The sequence below is a fragment of the Xenopus laevis genome, chromosome 4S (assembly GCF_017654675.1).
Source record: "Xenopus laevis strain J_2021 chromosome 4S, Xenopus_laevis_v10.1, whole genome shotgun sequence".
Classification (NCBI taxonomy): Eukaryota; Metazoa; Chordata; class Amphibia; order Anura; family Pipidae; genus Xenopus; species Xenopus laevis.
The window spans coordinates 55733554-55754716 of NC_054378.1; the positions used below are offsets into that span (position 1 = coordinate 55733554).

Below are 21163 nucleotides of genomic sequence, written 5' to 3' on the forward strand. Positions count from 1 at the left end.
TAGAAGCAGATACAGCAAGACTGATTAATAATCACAATATGCAGACTGCACTGGATCTACGGACACTGTCATCGTCTGCTCTACAGTGAAATAAACAAAGCTGTTTGAGTTCTGCACGGTTGGGAAATAAGATTGGGGGTTTGAAAGTATAATCGTTTCCCTGCAGAGTAGCTAGGGACCGTTTTCCATCTGCAGCAGTTAGAGCAAGTAAAAGGAAGGGGTAATTTTAGTGCATACAGTCATGGTTTCTTAAAAAAACGGTACACATTTTTAGATAAAGGGAAATTGCAGATCTATTTTTTCATTAAAGTAAAAATGGGATTTTATTTTTTGCCTTTACAGCCCCTTTAAAAGCACAGACCATAAAGAATTACAGCGAACAGTTTTTTTTATTCTTTTTATTTCTAAGTGATCAAGTATGGTTTAACCAAAACTAAAGTCACATAGAGCGGAAATACACAGCGGCAGGTAGATTATGGCCTGCCATTGTTTTTTAGGCTCCTAACTCTGACCATTTTCAAAAATGAACCTGTACATTAAAAAATGTACCTGTAAAAACTGCATCAGATTCCTGCTTTTCCACGGAGGCCCAAAGCTTGCCAGCAGTTCGAATGGCATACTCGCTGGCACTAGTCATTGGAGGTAGTTCCTCGGGCTGTTTCACATCCTTTTTGGGAGCTGAAAGTTGTTCATCCAAACTTTTCAGTCGATCCTGGTCTTTCAGTAGGCTGCCAGGCTTCAAGTCATTTATGTCCATGGCCAGATTTTTACACAAGACTTCAATCTCAAATTTCAGATTTAGCTAATCAAAATAAATATTATACTTAAAATTGTGATAATGAATCATTGCAGGTCCTTCCATAAATTTAGACTGTACAACAACTTAACACGGTTATGCCCTTATTTGCATATTATTAAAAGGCAAACATTTAGTAAGCAGAGTATAAACAATAAAAAGCCTATTTGACCCTGCCAGTGTGTCAATATTTAAAATGACACAGCATTAACGATTCAAAGGAAGCAAAACAGGTTGACTCAATGTTATTCACCGGCCATTGGACAGTAAGGCCACAATTGGCCAAACACGTGCCTGTATGGCTACTTTAAGGATATATTACCTTCAAGTCATGTTCTTGATGAAGCTCTGCTAACACATTCATTATTGCCATTGTCCAAGGATTTGGTGGTCGGAAAACCTGGAAACAATTGCAAGTTAAAAAAGCTTATTATGCCTTCAGAGAAACAGGAGTTTGCTTTCATGTCTAGTAGCCAACTGATCAAAGTTGTGACGTGCAAGCAGATAAAGTTGGCCTGCATCTGACCCTAATCAGCCCTTTGGGAACTCTAAACCAATCCAATCTGGTGTCATTACTTATACAACCAAGAGTAAGCAATATGCAAAGGTGGACAGGAGGTGGAGGAGGAATCCGACCTCGTAAGAACATTACTAGAAAAACACATCCTCCCAATTAGAAAATCCTGTCAAACAAAAGCACCTCACTGGACAGCTGCCATACTTACCACACTTCTAATGCTAGACTCCAAGACTTTGGCAACAAAAGGCACAACGTAGAGAAGCTCCTGTTGTCCCTTCACATAAGCTTCTAGCAGCAATGATTTTACATCCAAGTCCTGGGTGAAGAAGGTGAAAAGACAAAAGCCATAATTGTTCAACTTTTCTTCAAAACATTATATGGATTATAATGGATTTATAGAAACAGAAAAAAAAAAACCTCAGAAGGGGAGTATTCCCTATGGAGAGCGCTTTTAACTTCCATCTTGCCGGAAGGGTATATTGACCCATTGGTAACATTTGCTGCCTAGGGATGTGTCAAAGGTTTACATTAAGAGTCATGTGGAGTGTTGCTTATATACTCTCCTCAATAACGTGGTTACAAGTGTCAAGGATTCCATTCATTACAGTGCAGGGGAAAAAAAAAAAAAACAGTATTGGCACCAACGAGGAAATACATGTGTAACTTACCGCAGCACGTACGTCATGCTTACTTATGGTGACAACTGCATGGAAATTCTAAACAAATTACATCAGAAATCAGTTTCTTCACCTGATGATGGTTGTGAGTATGGCCTTGTACACCAATTGCCAATCCACAGGAAGAGAAGCAGACCCACTGACTGCCATAAAAAGTGTTACTACAGGCATGGGATTCATTATCTGGAAACCAGTTATCCAGAAAGCAAATTATGGGAAAGCTTTCTTCCCACACATGCAATTTTAATGAATTCATTCAAGTTTAAAAGTAATTTACCTTTCTCTGTAATAAAAAAAACAGTACTTTGTACAGGTACTTAAAAGAGATGCTGTCATGGGAAAACATGTTTTTTTCATCAGTTAATAGTGCTGCTCCATCAGAATTCTACACTGAAATACATTTATCAAAAGAGCAAACAGATTTTGTTATATTCAATTTTGAAATCTGACATGGGGCTAGGCATATTGTCAATTTCCCAGCTGCCTCCAGTCAGGTGACTTCTGCTCTGATCAACTTGCAGTCCCGCAATAAAGAGTGATTGAAGTTTGAGTGATATCACCCCCCCCCCCCCCTGCAAGCCTAACAACAGAACAATGGGAAGGTAACCAGATAGCAGCTCCCTAAAACAAGATAACAGCTCCCTGGAAGATCTAAGAACAGCACTTAAGGTGGCCATAGATGCAAAGATCCGCTCGTTTGGCCACATCGCCAAACGATCGAATCTTTCCCCGATATGCAATTAACAAAAATGGTTATATCGGGGGTTATCTGATTGTTCGGCCGTATGGCCGAACGATCCGATTACGATGTGCCGTGGGCTCCGGCGGGATTGGTCGGGTCAAAATCAAACCTGACCGATTGCCCAAACGACCGATCTCCGCTGGACGAAAGATGTCGGCACACACGATCCGAAAATCGGACGAATCCTCGATTCGTACGATAGGATCTGTGTGTCTATGGCCACCTTTAATAGTAAAAGCCAAGTCCCACTGAGACTGATTCAGTTACATTAAAGGGATCCAGTCATCGGAAAACATGTTTTTTTGCTGGGAAAGTGACAATATATCTAGCCCCATGTCAGATTTCAAAATTGAATATAAAAAAATATGTTTGCTCTTTTGAGAAATGGATTTCAGTGCAAAATTCTGCTGGAGCAGCACTATTAACCGATTTATTTTGAAAATTTGAGAAATGGATTTCAGTGCAGTATTAACTGAAGTGTTTTGGAAAAAACATGTTTTTCCATGACAGTATCCCTTTAATGCCAATTAATATAGAATGAATCCTTATTAAAGGAAAAACAATCCTATCCTATCCTTGGCTTTATTAATGTTTAAATGTTTTTTGTAAACTTAAAGGAACAGTAACAACAAAAACTTAAAGTGTCTAAGTAATAGAAATAGAATGTACTGTTGCCCTGCAGGTGTATAACTGGTATTTTCATTAGAAACTCTTCTATAGGGTATGCACAAAGGTCATGGCTGCGGCTCTAGAGGACCTGCGACTGCAGGTAGTGTTATACCATACCTGGACTATCTACTGGTAAAGGCCCCTTCCATGGCACTGGCCGCAACTCATCTCCAGACACGAATGCGGTTAGGCTGGTAGATAAACTTCCAAAAATCTCGACTCATACCTTCTCAGAGTACAGAATATTTAGGGCTTGCCATAAATTCTTCAGTGGGAAGAGCCTTCCTTCCCCAATCCAAGATCACCTCAATGCAGGGGCTTCTGTCAGCTCTGCAGTAAGTGGATCAGGTACCTTTACGATCTGCCATGAGTGAGCTGGGGGACTATGGTGTCATCCTTCCCCCGCAATTCCATACACGCAGCTCCACACCAGAGCCTTACAGAGACGGATACTCCCAACACCAGAGGAGGAACCGAGAGGACCTAAACCGCAGGATTTCCCTATTAGAACTAGTTTGAACCTCAATCAATTGGTGGCGACGACCAACACCACTTCAGTGAGGAAAAGCCTTCCCCAATCACCAGTGGACAGTCATCACAACAGATGCCAGTCTACAAGGTTGGGGAGGAGTATTGGGAGACCTAACAGTACAGGGACGTTGGTCATCAACATCCTGGAATTAAGAGCGATTCACCTCTCATTGCTCAACTGGTCAGACAAATATCGAGATCAACTTGTAAGAATACAGTCAGACAATGTGACAGTGGTGGCTTACATCAACCACCAAGGAGGCACAAGGAGTGAAGCGGCCCTTGCAGGGGCACAGCGAATTCTTCTATGGGTGGAAAACACAGTAACAGCTATCTCCTCAGTTCATATCCCAGGAGTGGACAATTGGATAGCAGATTTTCTCAGCCGAGAGAATTTAGATGAGGGCGAGTGGAGCCTACACCCAGAGGTTTTTCAACTGATTCTGGAAAGTTGGGGCACTCCAGAAGTAGACTTAATGGCATCCAGGTACAAGAAAAAGCTCTGAGGTTCAACGCAGGAAGCAACGGCCCACTGGCCCTGGTGGTTCTGTGGCAGTTTCACTTAGCATATGTCTTCCCACCGCTGGTTCTTCTGCAAAAGGTTATCAAGAAGATAAGACAAGAAAGGGTAGAAACACTTCTAGTGGCACCCTACTGGCCATGCTGCACCTGGTTTGCAGAGCTCATAAGTTTATCAGTGGACGCACCATTCCACCTCAAAGACAGAAGTGATCTGTTATCTCAGAGACCGATCCTCCACCCGAGTTCACCACGGCTGGCTTTAACGGCGTGGCACTTGAAGCCCTAATCCTAACCAGATCAGGAGTTCCAAAAAAAAGGCCATACCGACCTTACCAAGGGCCAGAAAGCCTGTCTAGCAGAAAGCACGCATCTACCACAGGGTATGGAGGACATTCATATCCTGGTGTGAATCTAAAGCCAAAGACCCACAATCTTGGGACGAAGGTAGATTATTGTTATTCCTTCAGGAGGGTTTTTAGACAAAGGGCTGACACTCAGCTCACTTAAGGTTCAGGTATCAGCCTTATCTATCCTTTTTCAGCAGCAGCTTGCAATGCTGCCCAAAATCAAGACAATCATCATCATCCAGGGAGCATTGAGGAGGATACCTCCATCCCATCCCTCCCTGGGATCTCAATATGGTACTTTCCGTATTGCAGGAGCAACCATTCGAGCCATTGGATTCAATTCCATTACCTCTGCTGAAGGTAGTTTTTCTACTAGCCATCACTACTGCTAGACGAGTTTCAGAACTAGCAGCTCTATCCTGTTGTCCACCAATTTTGATTTTTCACAAGGAGAAGGCGGTGTTGAGACCTACCCCGGATTTTCTTCCTAAGGTGGTGTCGGAATTCCATCTTAACCAGGACCTGGTGGTTCCTTAATTTTGTCGTGAACCAAAGACAAAGTTGGAACAGAAGTTACACAACCTAGAAGTTGTTCGTTCATTCAGAAAATATACCAGGGCTACCAGGGAGCATAAGGAAGGTGGACAATCTCTTTGTCTTACCAGAAGTACCACAGAAAGGCTTTAAGGCCACCATTGCAAGATAGATTAGGTCAGCAATCTTGAAGGCCTATGAGGTACGAGGTAAGGCCACACCCTTCCGGGTTAAAGTTCATTCTACTTGTTCACTCAGCACTTCTTGGGCGTTTCGCCACCAGGCTTCAGCAGAACAGGTCTGTAGGGCTGCAGTGTGGTCATCCACACACACCTTTTCCAAATTCTACAAGGTACGTGCATACAAGGTGCATGCAGGCGGTTATTCCCTCCTGAACACTAGGGGTAAAAAGTCCCGCCCTCATGGGTAGCTTTGGGACTTCCCCATGGTGCCTGTGTCCCCAAATCTAGGCACGAGAAAAATAGATTTTTGTACTTACCGTTAAATCAATTTCTCTTGTCCTACATTGGGGGACACAAGCCTACCCTCCCTGTGTTAGTTCAAGTTAACATTGTTCAGTTAATATCATATATAATTGTTATTGTTCAAATATGAACAAGTTCAAACAGCAGGTGGTTCATACGGTGCTTAGCTTGCATTGGGGAGGTGCTCCTTCTCTTCACATGGGCAATTGGTAGGGCTTGTCATCTCTTCTTCGATAATAAAATGAAGGATTGAGGAGGTAGGCGGGGGGGGATGAAGCCCAGAGCAGGAGGAGCCACTTTAACCTTTTAGTGTCTTTTCTCCAAGCAACAGGATCTTCATCCCCATAGTGCCGGTGTCCCCCAATGTAGGACAAGAGAAAAGGATTTAACTGTAAGTACAAAAATGTATTTACTTCATTGCAAAAGAGAATACTACAAGTTTGTGCCAGCATGGCTTTATGCTCTGAGGAAGTGCCAGTAGAAGGGGAACAAAATGCGTAAGCAGGCACAATGTTGGCAATGATATTACAATGTGTGCATAAATAAAGTCACAGATTAAAATGGAAAACTTCATCCGGTGAGTGCAATAGACTGCGGACTCGTGTAATCTAGAGATTTATGATGCCAGGAGGAGACCCGCAAACACACTAGGGATTAGGGTGAGCGCCACTTCAAGCAAATCCCTTTGTTTTACAGATATATGGTTTTATGCTCAACATATCTTGCCTTAATAATTAAATTGCATTTTAGGAGGAGGTGAGCGCGAACCTTGACTCTGGGATGGCAGCGGATGTAATCAACTTGGACATGGATACATAACCACACAGAATTCATGCAATAATGTAGGATAGGAAGGAGCTGACAATCCGCAGACTTGGCTGCAAAATTCATCATGGATCCTTTTTCAAGTGAAAAAAGAAGGTTACTGGTTAATTAAAGGAATTGTTCAGTGTAAAAATAAAAAAAACTGGGTAAATAGATAGGCTGTGCAAAATAAAAAATGTTTCTAATATAGTTAGTTATTAAAAATGTAATGTATAAAGGCTGGAGGGATTTGATGTATAATGTCAGTCAGAACACTACTTCCTGCTTTTCAGCTCTCTTGGTTTACACTGACTGGTTACCCTGGCTACCAGGCAGTAACCAATCAGATACTTGAGGGGGGGGGGCACATGGGTCATATCTGTTGCTTTTGTATCTGAGCTAAATGCTGCAAATCAATTGCAAACTCACTGAACAGAAATGTACCCCTTCAAGTCGCTGACTAACTCAGAGTTATAGAGCTGAAAAGTAGGAAGTTGGATTCTGGCTGTTTTATTAGACATCTGTTCACTCCAGCCTTTATACATTAAATTTTTGGCTAACTGACTAGATTAGAAACATTTTGTATTTTGCAAAGCCTATTTACCCAGTTTTTATTTTCACACTGAACTGTTCCTTTAAGGAATACTGGCCTGGTGAACCTGGTGGTTCCTTTGTCCCCCCCCAAAGGACCTTCAAGAAATACAGATTACAAAGAGTGGTGGTAAATGAACATTTTCTATTTACACTAGTGTTGTTAGTGAAATACCACAGGAGTCTGCACTTTTGCTTTTCAACGTATTTATTAATGACCTGGAGTTGGGCATTGAAAATATGGTTTCCATTTTTTTGATACTAAATTGTGCAGATCTATAAAGTTCCATGCAGGATGCTGCCACTTTGAAGCATGATTTGACCAAATTGGAAAATTGGGCAGAAAACTAGAAAAAGAGGTTCAGTGTTGATGAAGGCAAAGTTTATGCACTTTGGCATTTAGTGTATAACTTGCGTTTATTTTATTTATTGCAGTGTGGTGGGTTTCCTTACAGAAAACTCCTGTGTGGAAGAGCCCTCACTTTAATAAATCACCCACATTCTACCTGTGCAAGCAGCAAAATCCCTAACTATGTAGTTTCAATGAAGAGTGAATAAAGCCACTCACCGTGTGCAGAATTGGCTTGTTCTTTGCCAGAGTAACCATGCCTAACCAATGTCCCAAGTTCTTCAGCAAAGAGCGATCAGAGAAATTTGCAGCAGCTTTATCGGAGGTCAGAAGGACCTGGATGAAAGGCATAAAAGATTTTTTTTAAAATCCACATTTACGCTGCCACCATTCCATAATTAACACTTGTGTTGGTTACATGATGCTTAAGTACAATATCAGCCCATCAGGTACAGTGGTTTAAGTTTGTGAACCATTTTGGATTAAATATTTTTACATAACGCATTATCAGTCTATAACTCAACTTCTAAAACTAGATAATGGCAACCAATAATGCTTGCTCATTTATTTATTACTTCCAACACTAACTTTCCTCTGCTTTAACCATGGTTTGATAGATTTGTGCATTCTTGCTGCGTGGTCTACTTTTTCTTAACCTTCAGTTCACAGACTGATACTTTGATTGATTTAATTAGGTGTTCTGATTGCATCAGCAAATTCTACATGGTTATATCAATCAATCATGGCAAGCTGTCCTAGTTCAGAGGCAGGAGAGCAGGCCAAACCCATGATACAGCTACCATATTTATAAAAATTAGTGGAAGGGCGATTTCACAATATTTCAAGTGGTTGATTACACTGGTGGGGAAAATACCCCATGCACCATAGCACTAAAGCTGGTTATATACAGCAATGTAGAGAAGATTGACCAGGTCTCCCAAACCTACAAATATAGTTCAATTCTTGAGCAGAAAATTCAATGCATTTGACCAGTTGTTAGATGTGCCAACAAATAAGGCATACAAACAAAAGATACACTCAAAATAAGAGAGTGACTGAAAATCTGTTTGGATCACAAAACAAATGCGAGATTTAAAAATATCAAGCTCAAAAGGTGTCCACACTGGCCAAAACCTTCTGCCCGTGAGAACCAGGAATTAAAGTTAATTTACATTTTAACAGCCACAAAGAATAAAATGGTTACCTTGATATTTCTGTAGGTCTCAGCTAGCACCATTTTGTTGAATTCCAAGTTTTTTAGCGCATCCATAAAGTTGGAATACAAGCTGTGGAAGTTGAGCTCAATGCTGACCCTTTTCATTACTAAATACTGAGATACCCAAAGCATGAAGTCATCCTTTACAGTCTCTTTCAGCTCCTCTACCTGAAAATATAAATAAAGAGTTTCAAAGCAGGAGAGCCTGCCACCCCTGTGCCCGCCCGATCGGGACTGCTCGCATGCGCACTAACAGAGGGGTTGGTGAAGGCGGGGCCTCTTCCACCTACCCCTAGTTCTGGCCCTGTTTCAAGCATTCTAAATACATTTGACACAATGGTATTTTGTGAAAACAAAATGAGTTTCCTGACCTGTGATTGCCCATCTCTGAATACGCGTGACATTTGCAGATGCGACATCCCGACAGAGCGTGCATGATGTCACATCTGCCCATACAGGCTAAAACTCATTACAGCATAGCACAGGGGCCAAATATCACCAGGTTTGAGTTGTTTTATTGTCATCATCTCCGTTTGGCAAAATATTTGAAAACAACGAGAATGCTCGGGACCTGATGTTTTCCGGATAACTAATCTTTACATGATGTGTATCTTCATACCTTAAGTCTACTGGAAAATAATTTAAACATTAAATAAATCCAATAGGCTGGTTGTGCTTGCAATAAGGATTAATTATATCTTTGTTTGCATCAAGTATAATTTACTGTATTATTACAGAGAAAAGGGAACTAGTTTTTAAACTCAGAATTGATTAAAAGGAGTCTATGGGAGGGGGCCTTACCGCAATTCAGAGCTTTCTGGATAACTGGATTCTAGAAAACAAATCCCACACTAGATTGTGTCCCAATAACTAGCCAGTCGTCACATTCAATGTTCACCTACTGAACTTTTAGAGGGTTAAAGCTAAAGAGTTTTAGGAATCTTACCTTTTGAGTCATATTGGACTGAGACAAATTATTAAATATGAAAGCAATCTTCTCCTGAACATTTTCTGGAGGTTCAACAATCTGGCCTGCAAGATCTGTGGCAACCAAGAGTGTGTCTATATTGGTAGTGTTGATGGAAGGCTTAAAAAAAAAAAAAAAATTAAATTAAATTTGTTTTCACATAATTATCCCATTTATTTATTTATTTTTTTAACAATTGTTTTATTGAATTTTCTAGGTCCATACATTTATACATATCCATATTGCAATAAAGTATTAACACAATGAGTGGTGTCCTTTATATTACAGTACACAGTAACATTTGGTATCAGACATATTGATATAAATCCGGATTGACAGTCCCAGTGTTAGTTCCTGGTCCTTAGTGTTTGGGATAAGTATATCGTAATATATCCATTGTCCCTTTTCTATATTATTCACCGTAGCATTGGTCTTAACTAAAACTTTAAACTGTTAAATAACTAGGTATTTACCCAAGAGTACCTGGTCTGACATTCTAGTATATTTCCAGATCTTATATCTAATTTTCCCCTTATTCTATGGTACCACTTGTCCTTTATCCCTGAGTATGTTCGTTCTGCCGTCTAGACGGTAGAAATTTGTCCAGCCATACTTCCTGTATTGTATCAAATTTGGTTGGGCATCCCCTTTCATCCCCTTTGTAGATATGTTAGTCTTTATAGTGGGATGTTATTATTCACCATTGCAATCCACTGTTCTTTTGTGGGTGCTAGTGTCAATTTCCAGCTGATAAATCAGTAGTGATGACAGAAGTATTCTGGTTTTACAGGAGTGAGATATCATTTCGACCTGGTTGAGGAGAGTGGTTCCCTTTGTATAGGAGTGGAGCATCCAAGACCCCTTTCCAGAATTCTTGTATTCGCTGGCATGACCACAACATATGTATGAAATTAGCAGGGGTGTGATTACAGGGATGGTTTTAAGATGTGGAATATTGGGGTCAAACAATTTTATTATACTAACATTTTTTTAACCAAAGTATTTAGTTTGGAAAGTCAATGCATCCATTAACATTTCCTCAGTTTAGCCACCATATGGCTAATATAGTATTTGTGTAGGCTAGGTTACTGGAGTGCTCAAAGCATTTGCATATCTATCAGTGGCAGAAACATGCTGTGCTCTGCTTCTTAGGGTCAATCCACACAAGCAGATTAGGGGGGATTAGTTGCCCCAGCGACAAATCGCCTCTTCTTTGGGGCTACAATCTTCCATGAGTGCATTGCTGCAGACTATTTTCATTTTAGCCGGCGGAGGGCAGTTCGGGGATTGTCGGCCCGAAGAAGAGGCGATTTGTCGCTGGGGCAACTAATCTCCGCGAATCTGCTTGTGTGGAATGACCCTTAAAGGTATACAGTCATGGGAAAACTGTTTTAATACTGCTCCAGCAGAAATCCATTTTTCAAAAGCGCAAAAAATCTTTTTTTACATTTAATTTTGAAATCTGACATTTCAAAATGAGCAAGTAGAATTGGTAGTGGGTCAAATTATTAAAGCATTTAAATGTTTTTACCACAAGAGTCAGACAGTTCCCATTTAATATTAAATAAGTGATCATGAAGCAGTGACACAAAAAAATGAAACCAAGAAGTCTGCCACTCCACGTGCATCAGCCCCAGCTCTTCTCATTTGAGTAAAAGCTGGGACGTGCAGATGGGCATCTTGACCACTGCTAGTTTTCACTGGACAGCCGATCAGTGTGGGCAGTTCTGACCATTTCTCCAGCAGCATGCATTATTGGCTTGAAGAAGTGGTTGCAGCATAGACACATAGGATTCCTATCACTCCAGGGAAATGGTTTGGCTGTAAGTTGAACAGACAAGACATGGGGGCAGGAGTAACTTAAGAATGTTGAGCCAGTTTTAGATTTTAAAAAACAGAATTGATTCACATTTTTAAAGAGCAAATCTCCAATCAAAAAATTGTGTGCGTAGATGACACGTTTTAAAAAATTGCATGTTTCCCCATGACAGTATTCCTAAGTATAGGGCTCCCATGGTTAGAGTTATACACACACACATGGCTCAGGGTGCCATTTTTCCACAACCAACAATGCTGTTCAACAATGCAAAAGTGTGCACATTACCTAAAAAGCAAAAGTTAAACCATTCTGATTATAATTTGAACACAAATATCCACATGAAAATTAAGTCTCTTACTGGTACATCCTTCTTGAAACTAACGCCAGTAGGTCTAGTTATAGTGATGGTTTTTGCTGGGGTGGTAGTAGTAGAGGTAACAGCAATGCTGCTAGCTGCTTTTGCAGGAGTCTGTGCTTGAGAGAGTGCAATGCTTCCTGGGGTTGTGATAGAGCCCTGCATCTTTACCGGGGGATCTCTGGATTGTTGACCATATTCTATATACTGTGTATTAGATGGAAAAAAAAATAAAAATACACTGTCCACAGGAGATTGTTTAGAAAAAATTATTAGTTCACACTTAAGGCAAACAAAATGGACACGAAGACACCAGCAACCCAGTTACAAATTCGTGGCCTCCTAGATAATTTCTGCAATTAAATGCAATTAAACTGCCCAGGGCCAAATATTTGAGCTTTCAAGTCAATCATATTGCCATTTAGGTTTTGCACACCACTAATAAGCATGTACACAGGACATGTTTACCAGCCCAAGATAGAAAATACTTTCTACTTTTTAGTAATTAACAGAACCCATATGCACACACCTCAATTTAAAGTATTACTAAACCGTAGAAGCAAATTAATGGTATATTTGATATTTGGCTAGTTGAAGCAGTTTCCTTCTGTGGTAACTTACTGAACACAATATAAACACTGTTCAATTAGGAATCAATTCAAATAAAAACACATAATAATGTGCACACAGAGTCAGAGGGTATTATATGGTTCACCAAGGCCATACTACAGCATAAAGCACCACCATTTGGAGCCATGTGCCTAAATATTTACTATAACGACCAAATTTAAAAAAAAAAAAAAAAAAAAAAATTATAAATTTATGTTTATATAGGCAAGTCCTAGAACATTTCCTTCTTTAACTCTGCCAACAAATTCTTCAGTACGGTGCACTACAGTAGGACACTCACCTCCTGCAGGTGATGGGGGAATTGCATAAAGTGACTAATCGACGCCAAGTGCTGACAATACTGAGGATAATCTTTCAATCTAAAGGAAATAGTTTAGCACGTGTTAGACATTATGTAATCCTAATATATTCCTGTCTTAACTTTATATTGCCCCATCACAAAGATTAAAAAAAGCAAATGTAAAATTCCTAAGGGTGCTCTCCTAAACTCCTTTGCAATTTACTTTTTGTTCACCTTCCAAAACTTTAAGTTCAGTTGTTTTCAGATTGTCCCCAGAAATAAATACTTTTTCCAATTGCCTTCTATTTTTTGTTAAGTGTTCCTCCAAAATATAAGTTTAAAGTTGAATGTTCTTGTCTCTGGCAGCTCAGTAATTTAGGTGCAGACTGTAAACGGTTACAATTTTGCAACATTTAGTTGATACATTTCTCAGTAGCATCTCTGGAGTATTAGCAACTATTGTATCTATTCTAACAGCTGCCTGTAATGAAACCCAGAGATCCTGCTCAGCAGGGACAAATATAAGAAATGTATCAACTAAATATCAATTTAGAACAGTTTACAGGGTCAGCGACCCTCCCGTCCCAGAGCTGCTTTAGAAGGTGAAAAATTACACTTTACATTTCAATATTAAAAAAAACTGACAGACATTAGAAAGCAGTAGGAAAAAGTGGTTATTTCTGGTGAACAACACCTTTAAGCTGTTTACAACTAGCTAGTAATGAATTATGTAAGATTCTGTAAAACCAACTGCTGGTCAGTTCTTTAGACAGTACAGTTGACCATGTTTCTTCGGATGTTGCTCTGCTCAGGAAATAACCGAGAAAGGTTATTTCAGAGTACTTTTTCCCTCAGAACATATTCTTCTTAATCATACAGACAGCAACAAGTGGTGCTTTACAAAATTCAATACATAAGCATTTTATAAACAGCATATGGGGTTATGCAATTAAAGGCACTAAGTTTGCCCAGGGGCAGTAACGTATAGCAACCAATAAGCAGGTAGAATTTCCTGGTCACATGTTTAAAAGCAAACATTATTGGTTGCTACTGGTTACTGCTCCTGGGCAAACTTAGTGCCTTTTATTACATGTGGGGGTTAATATCTCTTGAATGAAAAAAGAAAAAACATTTGTTAAAGGTAAGTAGAAATCTAGGGACATTTTACCGGGGTAGCAGCTAGGCTGGGGAGGGGGGGGGGTCTTTGTAGGGTAGGGTTTTTTGTTTTTTTTAATAAGGGTTGAATTTTCCTTAGAAGAGCACCCAAAACATTTTATTTTTCAAAGGTTTAAATATACTTTATGAATTTACCATGCAGATCAAACCTGGTTAAGAGGGGAGAGAGTGCAGTTTTAATCCGAATATTGTTCTGTTACATTAGCACGACTGGCCTACACTGGTTTAACTGACAATTTTTGCCAATATTAAGAGGTCTGCGCCTGGAATACCGAGCTGCCAGCTATATTATAATTGAAACTTATTTTTTAAAATAAAAGATATAATTAAAAATAGAAATGAAGTGACAAAAGTGTTCTATTGTAGTGTCTGAAAAAAAAAAAAAAAAAGTGAAAGCTGGAACTACTCCTTTAAGCGAAAAACTATCGTTAAATGTTCCTCAAAATACAACTATCCATTACATGGATTGAGCGTTATATTTTCACACTTAATTCCTAACAAACTGGTCAACTAACCAGTAATATCCTAACAAACTGGTCAACTTATAAGTAACATTTAAAAATAGAACTAAAAAAAAGATTTTAATATGTACATCATTCTATACATACCTATTTTTAAATCGATCTAGTGCAGCTATGCCAAAGAAGTACATTTTGGATTGATAAGGTTTACGCAGTGCTTCAAGTACATATCGTAGTGCCAAACCAAGAGCCATGTAGGTTACCAGCCCCTTTTCAATGATGCCACCAAAAAGGCAAGCAGTTATGTGCAGTTCTTTGTCTGGGTACTGAGGGAAAAACCGATATTCTTCAAACAAATTCCTCAGCATACAGTTGAATACTTCACGTTCCCGTTTTATGTTAGAATCTTTGAACCTCTGCAGCATTTCCAACACCTGAAATAACAGATAACATTTTGTATTATAACTTTTGTTGTCTCGGGGACACTATAGATAAGCTCCACCCTCCAGGAGGTAGGACACAGTCTTTTTCTAAAAAAGGAATCATGGGGGCATGCCAGGTGTGGCTTTAACTGTACCCATTCTAGTTTTTAAGTGTCCTGCTTCCAGGAAGGTTGATAGATCATCCCTAGTGATGACTAGATTCTACGGTCAGTCTTAGCACTGACACTAGGGTTGACAACAGGGACAGGGCTTCCCGTTTGCCTCCAAGAGCCTCCTACGCTGGAAAACTGTCCAGGGTGGAACCTATGGCCGTATGGCTAAACAAGACCAACTAGACCAGTGGTCCCCAACCAGTGGCTCGAGGGCAACATGTTGCTCTCCGATCCCTTGGATGTTGCACCCAGTGGCCTCAAAGCAGGTACTTATTTTTGAAATCCTAGCTTGGAGGCAAGTTTTAGTTGCATAAAAACCAGGTGTACCAGGGTTTAGCTGAAGGTCTGTCCGGTGGGGATGGTATGAGAGTATGCGCATGCCATAACTGCTGCATATCTCCTGTGTTCCCATGCTTTTACTCAGCTGTAGCCGTTCTCCAAGCTCTACCTGTTTTCGAAGGATCTGGTGGACAAATGGCACAACCCCCCCCCCCCCCGTGGATGCCCCAGTATCCAGATTTTTCAAGTCCACAACGTTGGCAGTCACAGATGCAGCAGCGTTTTAAGGACCTGTCCGACAGACAGCTGGAAGGCTTCCCAAAAGCGGTTTACTTGTCTTCCGGCTCGGCTCTCCGACCGGCTCTAGCCTCGGCATGGGTATCCAGGGCCATCCAGGCTTGGACAGAGTCTCTCCTGAAGGACACTGAGAAAGGTGTCCCCCAGATCCGACCTTCTATTGTCTGCATAGTCTCACCGAGGCATCTGCCTATCTTGGCGACTCAATCCTAGATGCCACTCAGATTATTGCCCGCACTTCGGCATTATCTGTAACAGCACGTAGAACCTTATGGCTCAAGAACTGGACCGCAGACCTTAGCTCAAAAAAAGTCATTGACCTTGCTTCCCTTCAAGGGATCCAGGTTATTTGGCAAAGAATTGGAAAAGAATTTCCCAGGCAACTGGGGGCAAAAGCACTTTTCTCCCACACGCCAAGTCCCACTCTACATCCATCTTTCGATAGGGAAAATGGTTTCGTGGACAAGGCAGACATCGACCAGACACAGCAACTAATGCAATTTCGGTCAAGGCAACAAGAACCGCACGACATGGAAGCCGCCTAGGGGTCACTATAAGACACCGGCTGACAAGCCCACGTGAGTTTGATGGGGTGCACCCTCTGGAATCGCCAGAACTAATAGTGGGCAGGTTGTTGTGATTCCAGGAGGTGTGGAACCAGGCTTCGTCAGACACCTGGGTAAAAGAGATAGTCTCTGAAGGGTACCACCTAGATCTCTCAGCAACCCTTGCCAGAAAGTTCCTTATATCCAGGGTTCCAACAAGTCCAGGCAAGGCCCAAGCCTTCCTAGAAAGTATCACACAAAGATGGAGCGAACCATAGTGGTTGACCCAGTACCACTGTCAGAGAGACTCTTCGGTTTTTATTCCAACCTTTTTTGTATTCCCGAAGGACGGATTCTTTCGACCCATACTGGATATGAAATGACTCAAGTTCATCCGATCTGTCCAATTCAAGATGGAAACCCTTTGGATCGGTCATACGGGGCATGGAGCCAGACCAATTCCTGATGTCCCTTGACATCCAGGACGCATAAGTTCATGTGCCAATCTTCCCAACCATTGCCTTAATCGGTTTGCATTCGCAAACCAACACTATCAGTTTGTAGCCTTACCCATTGTGCTATTGACAGAATCAAGAATGTTCACAAAGTTAATGGCAGTCACAGCAGGGGTCTTGCAGCTACAAGGGTTATCAGTGACCCCCTACTTGGACAACCTTTTGATCAAGGCCAGGACAGAAAATCAGGTCAAAGAGGATCGGCAATGCACAATGATTCAGAACTTCGGATGAACTATCAATTGGAAGAAATCCAGCCCGATCCCTAGCCACCATATGACTTTCCTGGGCCTCAAGCTCAATACAAATATACCGTGTCTACCTTTCCCAGGACAAGCAGACCAAGATCAGACAACAGATCCGCCTCCAACTGCGCACACGAAAACCAACGGTTCACCAGTTAAGGAGCGTCCTTGGGATCATGGTAGCGGCCATCGAGGCAGTACCATTTCAGCAGATTCACTTTTCCCCCCTTTCAAACGAACCTGCTAAAAGCATGGAAAGGGGGACCCCTGTCTCGGACCTGTTCACTCACACAGACTAAAGAGTCCCTTCTGTGGTAGCTATGCCCCAACACCTTGACCACAGGCAAGTCTTGGGCCACACTGGAATGGACAGTGCTCTCCCTGTCCACACAGGGCCCCTGGTCCCCCAGCGGAGTACTGAAGTTACGATAAGCATACTGTTATTCAAGTTAGTACGGTGCATCAATTTCTGACCTGGGCGGAGATCAACTCGGTACGGCTGTCCGCCATCCACATCCCGGAAGTTACCATCAGGGCAGACTTCCTCAGTCGACCTCAACTAGATCAGGGGGAATAGGAACTCCACCCAAACGCCTTCTTGGAACTGGTACAGCGCTGTGGCGGCGACAGATCGACCTAATGGGGTCAAGGGCCAATCACATGGTGGACCGGTTCTTCACGTGCTAGTAGATATACTAGCGGCAGGGAGTGGATGCCATGACACAGAATTGGAATCTAGATTCATATTTCCTACTCTGCCCATGTTGCCTCGGGTGCTAAAAAAAGATCAAGCACTCAAATCTCATGGTCATAGAGGTGGCTCCTTGCTGGCCAAGATGGACCTGGTTCTCAGATCTGCAGGAGAAGTCGATAGAAGCTCCGTTACAACTGTCTCCCAGATGGGACCTCTTACAACAGGGCCTGATATTACACTCCAGCCCAGGTCTATTTGCTTTGATGGCCTGGCTCTTGAGGCAGCCATTTGGCGACAACAGGGGCTACCGGAGGATGTCATTGCCACCATGATGAAGGCACGCAAACCAACAACCTCCAAATGATACCGCAAAATGTGGCTTTTCTACTGTAAGTGGTGTACAGCATTGAACGTACCATTCCAAGAGCTACACGTGTAAAAGAGTGCTTTCCATTCTGCAGCAGGGTCTCCAGTTAGGCCAAAAACTCTGCTCTCAAGGTGCAAATAACTGCTCTTTCGATCCTCTTCCAGTCAAGACTGGGAGCTTCCTGGGCATGTTGCAACTCCACCTCGTTGAACCATATCTGCAGAGTGGCCACCAGGACCTCGGCTCATACCTTCACCAATAATTCTATCACCTAGATACCGTCGCATCTGCTGAGGCCTCATTTGGCCGCGAGTGTTGCACTCTTTGGTGCACTAAGCTCACAGACTAGTGGCGGCCCACCCTGCTGTTAGTGGGGCTGCTTTGTTAAGTTCCCATAGGATCCCTGTGTTTCCCGACTATCTGGTATTTCATTGCCAGTTTCCAGTTAATTTTTTTTTTTTTTTTTTGTTTGTTTTTTTGTTAAGAATATTCTTTGGTACAAACTGCTTGGAATGGGTACAGTACAGGAGTAAAGCCTCCTGGAGGATGTAGCTTCTACCCCAGAGAGTCCTTGTGTCCCCCTAGCGACCACAGAGAAATGGATTTAATGGTGAGTAACCAAAATCCCATTATCTGAGAAAACAAGCAATAAAACATAGAAAAATGTATTTTCTAGATCGATCGGATTATGTAAGGCAATGAATATATACTTTAAGAAAGGAGGTACAAAGGGGCAGCCTAGGTGATTAACCGGACCTGCAAGCTCAACAGACATGCCCTCAGATGTTTATGGTACCATAAAGGGAAACTGGCAAAATAGAAATTAATAGATTACTAAAATATTTCACTTTTCTAAACAAGGCTTTTTTTCTGCTCTCACCCTACCTCATCCACCGACATAGTGGGGTGTGGAGGCTGGTTGTAGATGCGCTGGAAGTAGCTGTTTGCTTCGTCGTCTATTTCTTTACTAAAGTGCTGGTTTGCTTCTGGCCACACCTGAGATAAGTCCGCTGGGAATGAAGAACAAACATTATCATTTCTACCAACATTAACTAAACATTGCTAAACTCTGCACAGGCCAAACCTGAAAAAGTTCACCAATCAGCAATACAAGTTATTCACAAGCAAATTGGGGCAGCATGCAGGAGGCCAAAATGGACAACTGACTTAAAGTGGTAGATAACCGACAAACCATTCAAATATTTTAGACAACTGTATTTTAATGCTATAAGTTATTTTTTATTTTTATTTTAAAGGGTTGACTTTTGTGTTTTGCAATTCCTACTTTGAATCGCAATCTCATTGCTAGGGATTATTTAACCTAGGAACCAAAACACTGGGGGAAAGAGGGATTGGGGTTGTGGCACCAACTTTTGTCACCAAGAACCACGGTCAACTAGACCAAGAAAACTGAATCTTACCCACCCTGCTGCTCTAAGAAAACTGCACAATTTAGTCAACTAAATTAAGACTACAAAAATATTTTATTTAATGGGGAAAAAATCTGAAGAAAACAAAATTACTAAGCTTACTCTGCTGGAAAGTAGGCTGGTTAAGTCCAGATGTACTCAGTTTTCTTTGCCCAAAGGGATCACTGTTCACCGTAGGAAGACTAAGCCCACCTGTACCCAAACCAGTCAAGCTTCCCGATCCAAGTCCACCTGTGTGTGGGATAGAAAAAACATTTAGTGAAAGGAATCTAACATACAAGGAATAGGATGTGAAAGTGAACACCTCCTATTCTTAACAGCTGAATATTCTCAGCCATGATTTAAAATCTTAGCATATGGATTTGGATGTAGATTTTTCAAATAAAGCGAATAGCAAATTGAAGCATTACCTGGAAGTTGTGACGTTAATCCACCAAGGCCACTGAAAGCAGTGGACTGGTTTGGAGCAGTAAGGGGAGGGAATGCCTTTGCTGGAGACTGCGGGGTACTGAAAGCAGAACCCAAATTTGGAGGGAAAACCGGCATACTTTGAGTGTGAGGAGCAGCAGATCCACCAATGTTGAGAGAGGCCATAGCCACAATAGGATCAATCTTAAAAAAAAATTAAGTTGACAAGTTTCACCATTAGTTTAAGCAATAGTTTTAAATATAAACATTTTCCATACGATCTAAGCAAGGCTACCCATATTTAGCACTAAAAAAAATAAAAATACAGATCTATAACATGTAGTTATACACCAAAGCTTTTGCAAGGTCGTAAGTCCTAGTAACGAAGAATTACGCTAAAACACTATAAAGCACATTGCAAGAAACTGCTTTGAAAATATACTATTAAAACATTTTTTGGATTTCAATAAATATGCTTGATGTATGCAATATGTATACACACCCCTATTTTTACTTAGAATTCACAAATCCAGACTATCTAAATATTTAAAATAAATCACACACACACACGCGCGCACACACACACACGCGCGCACACACACACGCGCACACACACACGCGCACGCACACACACGCGCACGCACACACACGCGCACGCACACACACGCGCACGCACACACACACACACACGCACACACGTCCTGTAGAACTTTGATAGCATTAGAATAAGTTTATCATACCAATATTAACATATTTTTAAAGCATTTACATTTTCCTCAATTTCATTTACGCCAACAAATTTAAGACAATGAGGGGATACTGGAGAATGGTGTTACCTGAACAGGCGAAATTGCATCCAAGCTGCTAGTGCTGGGAGGACGGCCTTTTGGCATAACCCCAGGAGGTGGCTGTCTTGCTTTGTTAACAACATTACTGCAGTTTGCAACCATGGTAAGGATGGTTTCCGAAAGCTCTTGTGAAACGCTTCTGCGCGATAAAAGGCAGTAGACAAATTAAAATTACTGCTTGAAATATCAAATGCAGGGTTAAAATATCAGTACACCAGTTTACAGACTAAGTAAATTTAATGCTATACTAATCTGAAGTCAAGATATATTCCTTATTCTTCATCCTCCTTTTATCCTAACTGACATAGGACTAAGTAAAGGAAAACATGCATCCTGGGAGCTTAAATTACAAGATATGTTCACTTTGTATGTAGTGACTGGAAGTTATAAACAGGAGAAAAACACATTGCACACATTTAAAAATAAATCCGCAAGACAATTTGATAGAAAATGGCTTAATATTTCTATT

The 21163-nt window shown here is 41.2% G+C and overlaps 1 protein-coding gene across 3 annotated transcripts in view; it reads right to left on the bottom strand.

Moving 5' to 3' along the window:
• Nucleotides 1-21163, bottom strand: part of cnot1.S (CCR4-NOT transcription complex subunit 1 S homeolog) — a 64655-nt gene that overhangs the window by 20400 nt on the left and 23092 nt on the right. Inside the window, exons 17-30 of one of the 3 annotated variants that reach the window (XM_018260628.2) lie at nucleotides 20683-20830; nucleotides 19849-20050; nucleotides 19541-19669; nucleotides 18894-19018; nucleotides 14619-14905; nucleotides 12835-12913; nucleotides 11928-12131; nucleotides 9730-9870; nucleotides 8772-8951; nucleotides 7787-7903; nucleotides 1734-1820; nucleotides 1522-1632; nucleotides 1119-1196; nucleotides 550-802 (exon numbers count right to left, since the gene is read on the bottom strand). In XM_018260628.2, the coding sequence (XP_018116117.1) occupies nucleotides 550-802; nucleotides 1119-1196; nucleotides 1522-1632; nucleotides 1734-1820; nucleotides 7787-7903; nucleotides 8772-8951; nucleotides 9730-9870; nucleotides 11928-12131; nucleotides 12835-12913; nucleotides 14619-14905; nucleotides 18894-19018; nucleotides 19541-19669; nucleotides 19849-20050; nucleotides 20683-20830 (2141 nt within the window). Of the gene's footprint in view, nucleotides 1-549; nucleotides 803-1118; nucleotides 1197-1521; nucleotides 1633-1733; nucleotides 1821-7786; nucleotides 7904-8771; nucleotides 8952-9729; nucleotides 9871-11927; nucleotides 12132-12834; nucleotides 12914-14618; nucleotides 14906-18893; nucleotides 19019-19540; nucleotides 19670-19848; nucleotides 20051-20682; nucleotides 20834-21163 lie in introns of all 3 variants that reach the window. The other 2 variants (XM_018260626.2, XM_018260629.2) reach the window with 2 other exon arrangements.